We start from the raw sequence: 14775 nt of genomic DNA, 5'->3' as shown, positions 1-14775 counted from the left end.
AGCTGTTATGTCTTTATCGCAGTATTACCAACTATTTCATGGCAACTGGTTTCCGAAGGAATCATTCGTAAAAGTACAAAACATTTCTAAATTCGGCCTCTATGACTGCATATACTTTCAAGTATCTGAGGCTCAGTAAGCACTGGTTCGCTCGTCGCAAACGCCAAGGTGGCAAGCGAGTTCAATAAAAGGCGAAGGCGGAGTTTCCCGTGTCTCACGGGAGCTACTCGAGATGGTCGACGACTCCTGCGGCCAGCGAACCCGGCGCTCGCGCGGTCAAGTGGTCTCCGAGGGCCTGGGTTTGGGGTGACGTGATGGGGCGCGACGTGCGGTGCGCGCACGGGGTTTCTTCGTGTAAACTCCTCCCGCGGGCTCTATTCATAGTCGCGCGCCGTCACGGGAAGGCCGATGTGCGAGTCGAGCCGGGGAGGGGAGGCGGGTGGCAGGAGGTTTACAACAGTTTACGCCTCCAGGTCGGACCCGCGGTGCTGCAGAGGCTTCGCGTGTTCCTCGCCCGCGTCGTCGGCCGCCGTTGGGGGTCGCCCCCCGAGGGTTTGTTTACCCACGTCCTCACCTGTGGCTCCTCCTCACCTGGCCGGCGCGGACGTCGTTATAAATGAGTCTGCCGGGCGGCGGTTGAGCTTCCCGGCGCCGCTGTCTGGGATTGAAGTACCGAGGGTGACTGCCGACGGCCGCCCAAGTGGACTGGCAGGTGAGTGTGAATAATTCCGCGCGATGAGCACGTCACAGCGTTGCCTGATGGCGAAGACAATCTCCGAGCCTCGAAGGTTTCGTCGTTAAAAATAAAAATAAAAATGTGATCGAGTGTCTTTCAGTACTCGCATATGATGTGAAACAACTAACCTCGGTAACGAGCAAATGCATGTATGTTTTCCCATGTTTCAAATACACTTATAATACGAAACTCGGACACGAATTAGACAAAGAATTCTATAAAATTTGCCGTGGGTAACAAATATACGCAAACTGTGTTTTCAGTTACATTTCTCACTTAGTCTCCTCAATCACCGCTAAAATTCGCTACCGTAGCAGCTACGTCGACTATCGAATCATTGGATTTGCAGAGCGAAATTTTAAGCTATTGTAACCTATGGCTTCATAATGGTTTGTGAAATTTAATTATTTTTGTTTAGTTACTATAGTATTTTTTGCACTTGTGGTTTAATTATTTTTTTTTTTGGCCCGTTCAGCTTGCGAATTCACTGACTTACTACGGCGCGCACATCGCTCTTTTTGACGTGAACTAGTTTCTACCTCCAGACGTTTCGTCATGGTAAAAATTTAAAATTTCCTGAAAAATATTATAATTTTGCATATCCTGTCCAAAATCTAATAATTTTAGCACTAAGTCTATCCACTGGAAAAAAAATATTTTTATTAATCCTGAAACCATTCTTTAAATGATTTTTTCAATAGGGAAGATTAATTAAAACTTTATTTCGTACAAACGTGATTACTGGTTTACAGTGTGTGCCTTAGAGAAACATCAAAAACAGGACAAGAGATGAAGATGAATACACATACGCACAGATAACGAGCCAGAATCATGTGAAGTAAGAGTTAAATTCATAGACAGCACAGTGAATTCTGTGGAAGGAATAAGTCAGAAAAATATCACAGTCCAGACCAAATCTGTTGCCTGACAACGACGAGACACAGATAGTCTTTTTTTTTGTGCCTGTTGATAAAAGCAGATGTCAGTTACCGAAACGTTGCAGTTGTTTAGTCATACGAAGTCTACTGTGTTCGTCTTTGCTGTCATTGTTTTCCAGATTATCTGTTTGGTGTCATCGTTGTGCTCCTCTGTTTGTCACTGTGTTGTCCAGGGTAATTTTTGGTCTGAAATTTACTGTTATTGTTTCAACTGTCTGATCGTTTTCAGGCCGCTGTATTCGTCTCTGTGCTGTCATATCTATTTCTGACTAGTTCCTTTCAAGGTCTCCTCAGTGCTGTCTAAGCATTTAACTTTTGAGTTCGGCTGATTTTGACTTGTTTTCTGTATTTTTTGTCAGTTCTTAAGTTTTACTTTTTACATAAAAATGCTAATGTTTACAGAAAGGTTCTATGAAAAATGAAACCATCAAACTTTACAAACAAAAATGGCTGCGCTGGTGACTTTTATGGGCTACGTCATGACCTACCAAAATTTATCTGACCACTCTTGTTAGGTCGGAGTTTGAAAAAAAGAAAGTTCGACAACGTGACAGGGAACCTGACGAGGATACGTCAAATGGTCCGAGATTTGTTGCGAACCCATGCAAGAGAGTTGTTCCGAGCGCCTCGAGCTGATGGGTTTTACTGATGGCTGTTCCGGGCCTTGTTAAGATCTCCGCAACGCACCGCTTTCCAAACGGGGCGGGCTCCGACGACCAGCCAGTCCTTCCCCGAAGGCGATATGTACAACAGTCAAAAATATTTTGTAACGCTGATGTGTAACATCTTAGCTCTCGGTGCACGACATTTGGTAGCAAATATTTTTTTGTTAATACAACGGAAGTCACGGAACGTAAATGTGTAACAACCACGGTGCTGCCATCTGTGGCGGATGGCGCGAACCAAAGTTCACAAATACAAAGGAAAACTTTATGGTATTAACTGTTTTGTGAATTTTAACATGTGCGGTATTTTCATAGAATGTTTTGTCGAAAATCAGGTTCCAAACTGAAGTTTAGTATGTTTTAAAATCTTTTTCACTTTTATTGGAGTTGTTTAATTATGTAGTTTAACTTTTTACTTTGAAAATAGGCGTTTGCAGATCCTACTAGTGGTAAACACAGTTGTTCGTATCTATTTTATAACGCTCGGCATTATTTTGGATAATTATACTTTAATTTTCGTGCCAGAGTTTCGAATTGTAAGTGTATTTGCAGCATGAGACCACATAAATTTGCTCGTTACCGAGGTTAGATGTTACACATCTCTGGCGTGTACGGAAAGACCCGTTGCCATGTTTTTTAACCGTGTACACCGTTCATGGGCGGCCTCTGTCGGCTGATGCATGGGCGGTCGTTTTCGGGAAGTTAATCGCCCGGACGTGGATAAACCTGAAATGAATTTGCCATCCCGCCATCTCGCATTAATTTCACGTGACGATGCCGACGCTGTGACACTGCAAGTCATATTTCAGTCTATCTTAAGAAGTGCCTAAATTAGAAATTTAAACGACGCGTCAAACAATGCAGCACCTGTAATTTCGCTGCGAGATTGATGAATTTATCCGCGTGGATGAAAAAAAAATATCTTGGAAACCATTTCTTAATAAAACATGTTCGTTTACTCTTATTTATTGCTGTCATGTGTCATTAACTAATTATAATACTAAAGATAAATTAAAATATATTTTCAAAACACAGTGGAAAATTTAATATCGCAGATTTGATAGTTAAACTTCTTCTAAGTTACAAAAAATGAACACATTTGTTAACAAAATAGTTAAGTTTCTTACCGTGGAGTTAACTCATTTATAAAACAAAATTTAGTTTCTCAGAAATTATATTTTTACCATCTAATCCCTCTTTAGACTTTTTAAGTAAAAACACTTTTAATTTTTGTACGAAGCAATAAATATGATGAAAAGCTGCATGTTCCCTACAAATATTACTCGATTAAAAAGAATGTTTTGAAAGAAAAATACTCCCTTTAGCAATAACTGATACAACAGCCACACGAGTTCTCTGTGCCATGATTGCTAAGGAATTCATTCTCATGTAAAGTGGGTTGGTTCAATCTAAACGCGAATCAGCAACCAAGTGGTTATGGACCTACTATGAACACGCTTTCCACGTAGCACTGAGAACTGAAAACTCTCTTTCATTAAAGCACCCGTTTATGTCCCACACCAATATAAACACTTGCGAAAAAAATGACCATAATAATGTATAGACTTGGAAATGTTTCTTAAAGGGGTAGTTTACTAATATGGTTTACTTCAACTTTTTTTATTTTTGCACATGATTTAAAGTTAATTCATATAATAATAGGTGATAGTTTGTTGAAAAATTTATTAATTTAATAATATTAAAATTTTATATTTATTTATACGTATCTCAGCGTCAACTAAGAACCTCAAATCAGGTAATTTACAAATTTGAATTAACAAGTTTTATATTGACTTTGTTATAAAACTCATCAGTTTTAGGACACCATTAATAAATCTCTAAATTTTTGTTTTCACTAAATTATTGTAAAACAAAATTTTCAGAGTTTTCGGCTTGTTAAAAATAATTTGGGAGATATCCTAAACAATAAGGTTTCTGGACAAAGGCTTCGAGAATAGTTAATTTAAAACTGTATACGACACGACTTTACGGTATAATTTATTAAGGAAATCGGAAAAAAAATATTTATTTTGAATGTCTCAAAATTAATACACGAGCACTTCTTAAATTCATAATAATTTTATAAACAATACAGCATTACTAAAAAATTAATTCAAAAGAAATTTATCAAAAAAACATACAATTATTGAATTATAATTTTTAAGGGAACTAAACATTTCATCTTCTTAAATAATTCCATCCTAGAAAACCATTATAGGAGTCTTTAGTTCATATAGAGGCAACATTTACATGAATTTTAGTTTTTTTAATCTTTGAGGCAGAAAGGCATATACACTTTTCTGTTATATCTGCACTGAACTCTAATGCGCCACCATTACAACGTGAATAAATTATAGCTTAAAAACTAACTAAAGTAAATCTCTGTAAGTATTTTTCACTCCCTTAATAAACGTTTAAGTGAGTCCCCGTGGTAGCCCGGAGAACTTCCAGGTGATATTAAAGCTTTTGCTATGTTCTGTGGCGCATGTCTGCTGGAATGTTCGAGATCACGATAGTACATTAATCCGTATTTGGAACATATTTCTCTTTTGACATTACCCCACGGGAAGAGTCCCGGAGATGTTACGTCATTTGTGAGCGGTATGGGACAGTCTCCTGCCGATCCATCTTCTTGGAAATGTTTTGTCTAGGTAAGCAGCTGGCAGACCGAACTAAGGTATGTCAGATTTGGTTTTACAAAGAACTTTCAGAGTTTCACTTAATTTTTCTGAAAACGGCATACGTGGCTAGCTCAATGAGTGTTTCCGTTGTAAGCTTTTAAAACCACCCGCGGATTTGAGAGAGAGGCACTGTGTTACAGGTACATTTGACGTGTGCATACAAAGTGCTACATCGCTTCCAAAGTTCGGATGCGATTAACTGAATTCTGACGAGCCTTAATTTCATCGTGACGCTCCTCGGGTAACTTGCCAAAAATTTCGCTGGAGTATCTCGCTCAATAAAGTCCAGTGCAAAGGATTCGGTCGCCACAGGGTATCAGCTGAGTAACACAATAAAAAATAGATACTCTACAGTTATATGACAGCACCCAATTTAATGTTTAGTGACGTTATAAAATTTTTTTATGCAGATTAATTATTAACAGGAATTAAAAGTGCACGATGTAAAGAATAACAAACACATATATTTAACACAAAATTAAGTAATAACTCTAAGACAGGCAAACAAAATATAATCGCATTCAATGTCAACGGCTCCATATTACAATATATATCTGATCCTGACATGTCCCTTTGTAGCTAATTGCTGTCACAAAGATTAGTTTTTTACACATTTGTTTATTTAATTTTTTCCTATTTATAACTGCGGTGAAAAGTTTGAATGCTATTTTTACTAGAAGCATAACGTATTTTCTTGAGTCTGTAATATTCAGAAATGTCTGGAAATGTATAAAAAGGCCGTAAAATATGTCTGCTAATATCTTATTATAACGTGTATTATAAACATTTTGCTAGCTGTTCAAATTGCTGATAAATCGGTGGCCTTGGTAAAATATGTACGTAGAAGATCTGGATTTAAAACGTGTGATTAGCTTATACAGGTATTGGCCGTGACAGTTTTCAGCAAAAAAAATAAATAAATTGTAACGATTTTAAAAATTTATCAGTATTTGATTTTAAAGACTAAGAAGTGATGTTTTGTTTGCCGAAGGCCCGCCATGAAGACCTGCTGCTTCGGCCTGAGCCTGCGGGCTGGCTGCGTCACAGTCGGCCTCCTCAACCTGGTGAGTCGCTGCGCTGTCACAGTTCTTTGTAAAGGGAACACAAATATCCATGCAACATTTGTAGATATTTACGATTATATAAAAACAACTGCGTCACTACAAAATAGTGTTCGCAGTAACACTGGTTTCAGTTTCCTACCCGGGAGTTTATGCTTTGTGTGGTCCTAGAACCTCCAATAGTTTGAGTTATTCATTCGTAAACCGTTCCCTGAATAGCTTTCCAGTATTAACTCCTTACATTAATAAGCACAACAAAACAAAATAAAGTTTAAAAATATTATGCTTGAATAAAACATTAACTGAAATATAATATATACGGTAATTTTCGTAAGAAATACTCGGTATTATCTAGAAAAAACGTATTTCATTTATGCAAAAATATCCATAGCCATGTGTTGTACAAAATTACAATATCTTTCTTGTAGTACTACAAACCATTTCTTGGCAACTGGTTTCCGAAGGAATCTTCTGTAAAAGTGCGAGAAATATTTTTCCTGTTTGTCTGCGGAACAAAGCGCGTTCGCTCCTGCCTGAAACTCTCCCGAGATCAGACTTTGAAAAATTTCTTTCCCTTAGATAGGCAGGGAGACAGGTAAACTGCGGTGTAGGTAATATGAACACTCTTGGATTCTTGCTAACGATGTGGACATTTTAAACAATTGCATGGCTGGATTGTTTAACGCCCTGTATCACACGCCACGAACGTTTTCCTTTTTTTTTAAGTGAAACTTCTTTGCTGAGGGGCTACAATTCCGATCGCATGACGGGAATAGTTAGGTACGGGGTGGGGGAACCTGTAGAGGAGGAGAGTGCATCAGCGGCGACGTCACTTCAACCATGCAATAGCGGTCGAATAGGGAGGAGGGAATAGGTACGTAGTGGAGCATGCTTTATGCTAATTGTAACGGCCGGAACGGGAGACGGCAGGGGAGAGGTAGAAATGACGCAGCAGTGATGCTACGGAATTCTCGAAACGCTGCTTGTGCTTGTGCTTTTCGTAACGGTTAACGACTAACGCTACCATATTTATTTTATTTTATTTAAAGTATCTACTATTTATTTATTCGTGTGGAGGGGAGTTAATTGTTGCAATTAATTTTATAAGTATAATTAATTTATACGTGTAAATAATTTATCTCTATATATACATAATAACGCACACATTTTATTTTATCATAACTTTTATTTAAGGGGTTTTAAACCTCGCCATTTTTCCAACTAAAGTATTTTGATACAATTTGCAATAAAGCTTTCAGGCTAGATTTTTTTTTCTTTGACATGGCATAGGACTTACCTTTGGCTACTTATTGAAGTCAACACTTGTTAACCGGTGTGATTATCATGATAGTTGTAGTCGCTCGCGTTGAGTAATAAGTTGTTTCCTCGCGGCGCTAACAGAAAAGAGCCTGTTAGTAAATGTGTAGTTGAAATAAGGTATACAATGTCTGGGAGATTTTATTTATTCCTTGACATGCAAAAAATTGGAATAAATAGCTCAAAATTAGAATTATAGCAAAAAGATGAAAAAAAAAAACCAGATGTAGCGGGCCTAACCCCTTCAAGGGGATTTTTGATATTTGAAATCGATACATTCCTTGCATTTTTTGTTCTGTTACAAGTATTTTCAACATATATAAATTTGTGTAATATAATAGGTGTAAAAATGTCACGAAATTTTAATAATTACGAAGAGTTACGTGACCTTTTTTGTACACTATATTACACTAAATAAATTTATGTTGATAATATTTGAGACATATTAAAAATGCAAGGAAAATATAGAGTTAAGATTTTAAAAATAACCCTTTAATAAAAGTAATGAAAAAATAAACATAGAGTTTGAGACAGAAACTTACGTTGAGTGCTACTCAATTGTTGACGGAATTTAATGTCGGTAGTTGATTCAGAAATGTCTAGACTAGTTGGAATGACCTTTATGTATAGGTAATTCAGGTGAAGATACTTCAACTCTAAATAAAAAACTTATAGAATATAGTTTCCCAACTATGCCCAAGCTTGGGTTTTCATATAGAAACAAATCGGAAAAGCGAAACTTTTTACAAACACATGTATTTCAGGCACCTCGCACTGTAATTTGTTTTGTAATTGAAATTGAAATAATCATGTAAAACCCCAGATATTTGTAAATTTGTACATTAACATGAAATAAACTGTATCGCTACAAAATATGTTCGTAGTAATACTGAGTTCCGATTCTTAACCGGGCATTTAGCATTTGTTGTCCCAGTACCTACATAAGTTAAATTTATTTGTAAACCGTTCCCTGAATAACTTTCCAGTATTAACTGTGCACATTAATAAGCACAATAAAACAAAACAAAGTCCAGTTACTGAATATTCGATTTTCATTTACATGATTTAAAAAAGCGATGCTTGTACAAAATATCAAACAAGAATAACCATAGCCATGTGTTGTACAAAGTTACAATATATTACTTGTAGTTTTATAAACTATTTCTTAGGAACTAGTTTTCAAAGGAATCTTTTGTAAAAGTACCAAAAAATGTTTTCTGTGTGCAGCTTAACTTGCGCCACGAGTTCCATTTTATCGGAACGCGAGCACGCAAGTCGCCAAATCTATGGCGTTGTAAATATTAACATAGTGGGTAGAGACCTGGAAATTCTGTGGATTCGTCTGGCCTCAGCGTACAATTCAAAGTAATGTGTGTGCTCAACCCATGTTTGCTTTCCCTTTTGTTGGTTTCTTAGCAAGAACAATTTTATCCATGTTAATTGGTACTACCTGATTTGCTTACTTCTCTCCTAGCTGGATATCGTTGTCTCACTGTGGTCTAATCATGAACACAGTGCACGAGTGTGAAGGTTTGCATTATAACTTGCGACTTAATGAATGCGCAAAATTTCGGTATCTCTAATCATGGGGGAGCACTCAAATTGATGTGAATAAGAGTTTAGGGGGATCTTTTTAAGGGCCCCGCCTAACCGGGCACACATACGGTGTGCAGAGCTTAAAAAAAAAACCACTCTGGGGGTCTGTTTACGAAAAATATTTAAGAATACCCTGAGGGCGGATGAGTAGATCTGTTTCCGTGTTTCGTTTTTAAGCTGTATTTTTTGGAGAGCGACAATGTCTAATACGTGTGTTTTTAGAATAATCTTTAGGCATAAAACCCCGGTGCAGAATCTAGAACAGATTCAGGGACTTGCTTTACATTATTATCTATATTCCTCCGCAATATAAAGTTACGGTTACCGTTCATATCTCGTAGTTACTCTATGCACGACGAGAAGACTGCGCGCCTGTCCACAGCCTTGAGCTTATAGAGGCGACACCGCGCTAGAAGCACCAGAGAGCGTCGCACTTGTTACCCCGCCTTACTAACACACATACCCCCACACAGCTGACTAGGCGAGCCCCTTGAAAGGATTTTTGTTACTATGAACTAACCTCTACTCTTCAGTTAAATAATGATTGTTCACGCTATGTATTAAGGAGGCCTAATCATTTACAGGTTACATTTGCAAAATCAGTCTGGGAACTTCATAATCTTGGAAGCGTGCACTACGAAGTTCGTCCCCATAAATAAGCGGGAAATATTACAGTAACATGTCTTGTCTGAACCATGCCATATCACAATAAAGTAATTCAAGGTCTGAACTTCTTATTCAAAGTTTTTTTATAAGGCTGGCAGTCGTATAGTAACAAAAAGTAAAAAAATAAATTGTCAACGTAATTGCCATTTCATCAGAATCAGTCATGCTTAATGATATCGATTGTATAGACAGAATCGGCTACAAGCTAAACAGTCTTTAGCTTCAATTATCTAAGTCGTTTTCTTATTGTTCGGCTGGTCGTGAATCAAAAAATTGATCTTGAATACTTGTCATACATGAAGCTTTTGATTGATGATGAACCAATCCTATTCACTTTTTTTTTGTGTACGGTTAAATAATATACGTTCTTCTTGTTCTTATCAGACACATGCTTCTGGCGTTTACGCTGCAATTTAAAATTATCAGACGGAACGAAGTGAAATCATAAACATGAGTTTGCTTCTAAGAACTAGTTATCAATGACACAACTCATTTATACGTCTTTTGTTTGTCAGGCTTACCAAAATAAATTTGTGAGATCAGAAAATTTAAAAGATAAAAATTAACACTTTACAAAAATGCATACTCCGGTCTGATTTTATTACAGCGGAACAGAACAATTCATAGTTTTAAGTCCCAAATGTCGTTGTATTTGTTAAAAAGCAACGGCTATACAAAAATAATATCAAAAAAGTCCGTTTTGACATTACGAAACAAAATAATTCTATGTATAATGTTGAATATTTACGCTGTAATACCCAGAGGATAACATACTAATTTTTACCAGTAAAGACCTGCCTGCCTCCAACTGTTTTGAAATTTTTCTCGCGATTTCCCCATAAACAGTGAACCTAATATTCCTTGGTGGAAGACGAGTTATAAGCGCCAAGGACTTTCCCTTGTTGCGAAGTAAAATCCTATGAAAATACGCTGATTATGTCCGCTATGTTAATTTGGCCACTCTAGCTACCACTCACCAACATCATTATCAGTGAAATGTTACTGTATCGTTCTCTGCGACGGGTAAACAGGGCTTCTAGACAAAAATTAATTTTGAATTAAGAAAAACTAATTCAAGTATTTTTCTCAATCCAATTATTGTTTTTTTATGACTCGTGTTCACTTTGGAATGAACTTTCATGAGACAGATATAAAACTTGTTGCTAATTTGAGGTTGCGAAAGGAAAATATTATACAGGACATGGAATTTACGTCGATGGAATTTTTTCTTTGAATGAGTTATTTTATATGGTTAGGTACCTACTTACTTATTAAAAAAAATAAATCACAGGCTTTTGATTTTCAGGAGAATTATGATAAAGTATGTGGTTGTCAAAACAATTTTAGTACTAGTTTTAGTAAGCTGTTTACCCGGGTGATATATTTCAACTACAAAAGCTAATCATCATGTCAAAACAGTTCATTATAATCATAGCGAATATTTAATGGTATTATAAAAAACAAATATAGGCTTAGTATAATATTTTAAAAGCCTTTACTAAATATTTATGAAATTAACTCCATATTTTAATAGACACTATATGGTATTTAAGGTGAATTTCGGAGCATCTAGTGTTCTTTTTTTTAAAATGTGAATATAATGCGGTGTATTAACTTAAATTTCAGTGTTTCTTTGGTTTTATTGCCATTCAACCTATAATCTTGCCTGCAATTATAATAAAAGAAAGAAAGAAAATATTTTGAATAAACATATCAGGAGACAAATTTGCATAAGACATTAAGTCATAGTTTTATTTTTAGTTATTATGAAACGGAATGTGCTAACATTGTGAATAGAAATATTGTCTTGTTATTATCCTGGTAATTTACGAACCAATACATTTCCAAAGTTAAGCACAAAGCTCTCTAGTCAACCTCTGGATGAAGAAAAAGAGCTCACTCACAAGACACACGGTCAAGGCACAGACACAAGCTTTACATCGACAGTTTCGTCAGGAATCTACGGAAGGTGTTTACCATTTGTCTCCCCCCTCCCTCCCCAAACCTGAAGTTCAACCGTCCCAAACATCCAGGTTTATACGTCTAGCTGGGGCCAGCTCCGTTTCAACAACCTAGAATGAGCCTGTAAACATGTGTAGTTAGTTCGACTCTTTAACTTTGCACAGGCACTGTTTGTATCGCACAGTTACCAGATAGTGTTTCGGACAGTGAGAAAATATACAGCGACTAAATTCCTACAGCTACAAAAAAAACAACAAAAAAAAACAGAAATGTTACCGCAGGGAATGGAGGAAAGCAAGGTTAATAATACATGAGGCTGAAATGAAAAGGAGGAATATGTACAAAATATTGTGTTTTTTTTTGTATTTAAAATTTAGAGTTAAATAATTAAGTTGTCTCGACATGGTGCGATTGATCAATTCTGTCAAAACCTACTGTATGATTTATACTATGTCCATCCAATATAAACATACTATTAGTAGGTCTATTATGGTGTTGAAATGAGTAAATGCGCATTTTATGAAGAAGAAAAAAGAGATGATGGGGGAAGGGGGAGAGCTCATTTGATATTTCCTATGACAGCAGAGAAAATTAATTCTTATAAAGTTCAAATAACAGTAATCGAAACCTTAAAATCTAAAAAGGTTAATCTGTTTGAATTTGAGCTTGGTAATGGGCTTTTTTTAAACCGTTGCATTACATATGCAGGGTTTGATTAGTAAGACGGCTAAATCGTGCTTCAATTCATTTTCTAGAAAAAGAGCAGAAATTTAGGTCCTGAAGTCGTAGAGTTATGCCCTAAATTACTTAACCAGAAGAAAACGCAAGCAGCACACAAAATGAAAAAAATATATATTTTTAATTTTCTCTCTTTTAGCAATTAAGTAACTATAAAAAATCCCTTTTCGCACAGTCTACAGGCGTGATTTCTAAGTACCTATTTATTCTAGAAATATTTTATAACTTTCTATAAATTTCTGGAACATTTAAAGAACTTAATATAAATAAAATATTATGTTCTCTAATGTTACAAAATTATCGATTAAATGTTTGCTCATTTTCCACGCAGCAAAAATTTTACAAATAATTTTAACCAATTTTCAACGAATTTCATATTATATGCTAATTAAAGCAATTATTTAATTTTTTGACCTTCAAACAATAGTTTTCATTTATTGTACTAATAACGTGGCCGTATAAAAATTTTTCTATGCACCAAGGTTTAAGATAATATTAAGATGGTTTAAAATAAATTCGAATAAATTTAATACTAAGAAATTTTGAATTTTTTTTTATAATTACCACTCCATATTTACGGTAATAATTCGTTTCATCAAAAATTGTTTCAGTCAAAATTTTAAATGAAGTTTAGGATTTATAAAATAAATTAACACGGATTTATAGTAAATCTATTAAATAAAGTAATTATTATATTTTACATTCAAATCTAGTTATTACCAAACCTGGCATGAATGGTTGGTTGGATATAAATTTATTTTTACAAACGTTTTAGACAAAATTTAGAAAGTTAAATAAAAACAAGAATGGATTCGATAGTGTACATGGCAGGGAAGTTTTATTTAATTTCTTATTCCAAACCCTGATTTTTTTAACCCCTTGCAATAATGGTTTACATTATCAAAAATTATTTCAGAAAAAAGTTTTAGATAAAAAATTATGTATCAGTTTGGAAATGGTTTGTGAAAAATTATGGCAGTTATGGTGTTCATAAAAATTTTATACACATACATAACTATATATTAAATTTTGAGTTAACGATGTTTTTGGTGTCTATGGTCCATGAAACTAAAAACTATATAAAATGTTTCCTGGATTCATACCATGGTAACGTCTGTAATAAGTAGTATTTCTTCGTAATATACCTATAAAAAAATGTTGTTTCACATTGTGTTGAATGTAAAAGATAAACGAATAAAATGCGGATTAAGTTTAAAATAGAATTTCCTATAAGTAAAGGTGACCTTTTTTCCCCTATTTGCAACAAAATTGTGCACACACAAGAAACACAGTTGGTTTAACAAAATATTTTCCTTACAAATAATTCTTGCATTAAGCTGTAAAGTAAAGATATTATGATCAATTCAAATATTCCTACAACTTTTATTTTCTAATTAGTTTTATACTTCATATTATTTATCTAGAATAATTAACAAATCACTTCCTATATGGCTGTATGTCACATAATAAATACTAACTCCAAGAATATTTGTGCCTGTGAACATATTGCCCATAAAACTTGCAAATCTGCTGTATAGCAGAATAATTTATACGAAATGAACGGAAGAATACTTTGTAAATAGATTGTGCTTTATTTAACTACATAAATACTTGTTAATTTTATAAGAATATTCAGTAGTTTTGTATAAAAATTCATATATAAAATACCAAGTTAATAAATATTTATTTGTTGTTAAAATACATCTTATTATAACCTCACCAGTTTTACAATTACATAAAACATACACTGCATTAGAAAACAAAACGTTTAACTGCTGTCCTTGGGGTTTTAATTTAGTCGGTTTACTTGTACGACGTTTTTTCTCAATATAAGTATAAAATGTTTTGAAGGGTAGAAAAACGTATTGTATATGCTTATAATCCCATTCACAACTGATGGATTAGCACTTGCCAAAATAAATCAGCTCGTATTGTTTCTGAACGAAAATTAAATCGTCGTTGGGTTGAGTGCTAAAAGGTTATACACTTAAAGAGAACTGGGATAATTCATTTTCTGTTGTCTCATTTTGGGCACCAAAATCTTAGAGAGACCTATCATCTTTCTACACCAAACGAGTTTTCTTTTTACTTGTTTCCCTTGCTAGTAAAGTGATCATATTTATTCGTTGTCTGGCAATATGCATTTTGTTACTTTGAATGTACTAGATAAAATTGGCAGTTTGGTGACTCTATGAGTTAATTAATTGTCCCTAAACCTCATTACCACATGGCCGGAGAGAATTTTCTTCCGTACTAGTTGTTAAAAGGTCATATAGTATTTAAAGCAATTAACTTATCTCAACCAGAAAAAGTTTTTTTTAAAACAGTTATAAAAATGGTTTAAATAATAAACACGTTATTTTTAGTGTACGGCCAGATAAAAGAGCGTTGCTAATTACATTTGAATGGTTCTAT

The 14775-nt window shown here is 34.9% G+C and overlaps 1 protein-coding gene across 1 annotated transcript in view; it reads left to right on the top strand.

Annotated features, from left to right (window-relative positions):
* Positions 1-404: 404 nt before the first annotated feature.
* LOC134535296 (uncharacterized) overlaps positions 405-14775 on the top strand; it is a 75008-nt gene continuing 60637 nt past the window's right edge. The window contains exons 1-2 of the mRNA XM_063374363.1: positions 405-712; positions 6012-6084. Of these exons, the coding sequence (XP_063230433.1) occupies positions 6019-6084 (66 nt within the window). The 5' untranslated portion in view covers positions 405-712; positions 6012-6018. The remainder of the gene's footprint in view (positions 713-6011; positions 6085-14775) is intronic.

This window comes from Bacillus rossius, chromosome 8 (genome assembly GCF_032445375.1).
Source record: "Bacillus rossius redtenbacheri isolate Brsri chromosome 8, Brsri_v3, whole genome shotgun sequence".
In the NCBI taxonomy this organism is placed as follows: Eukaryota; Metazoa; Arthropoda; class Insecta; order Phasmatodea; family Bacillidae; genus Bacillus; species Bacillus rossius.
This window is presented reverse-complemented; position numbering and strand designations above follow the sequence as displayed.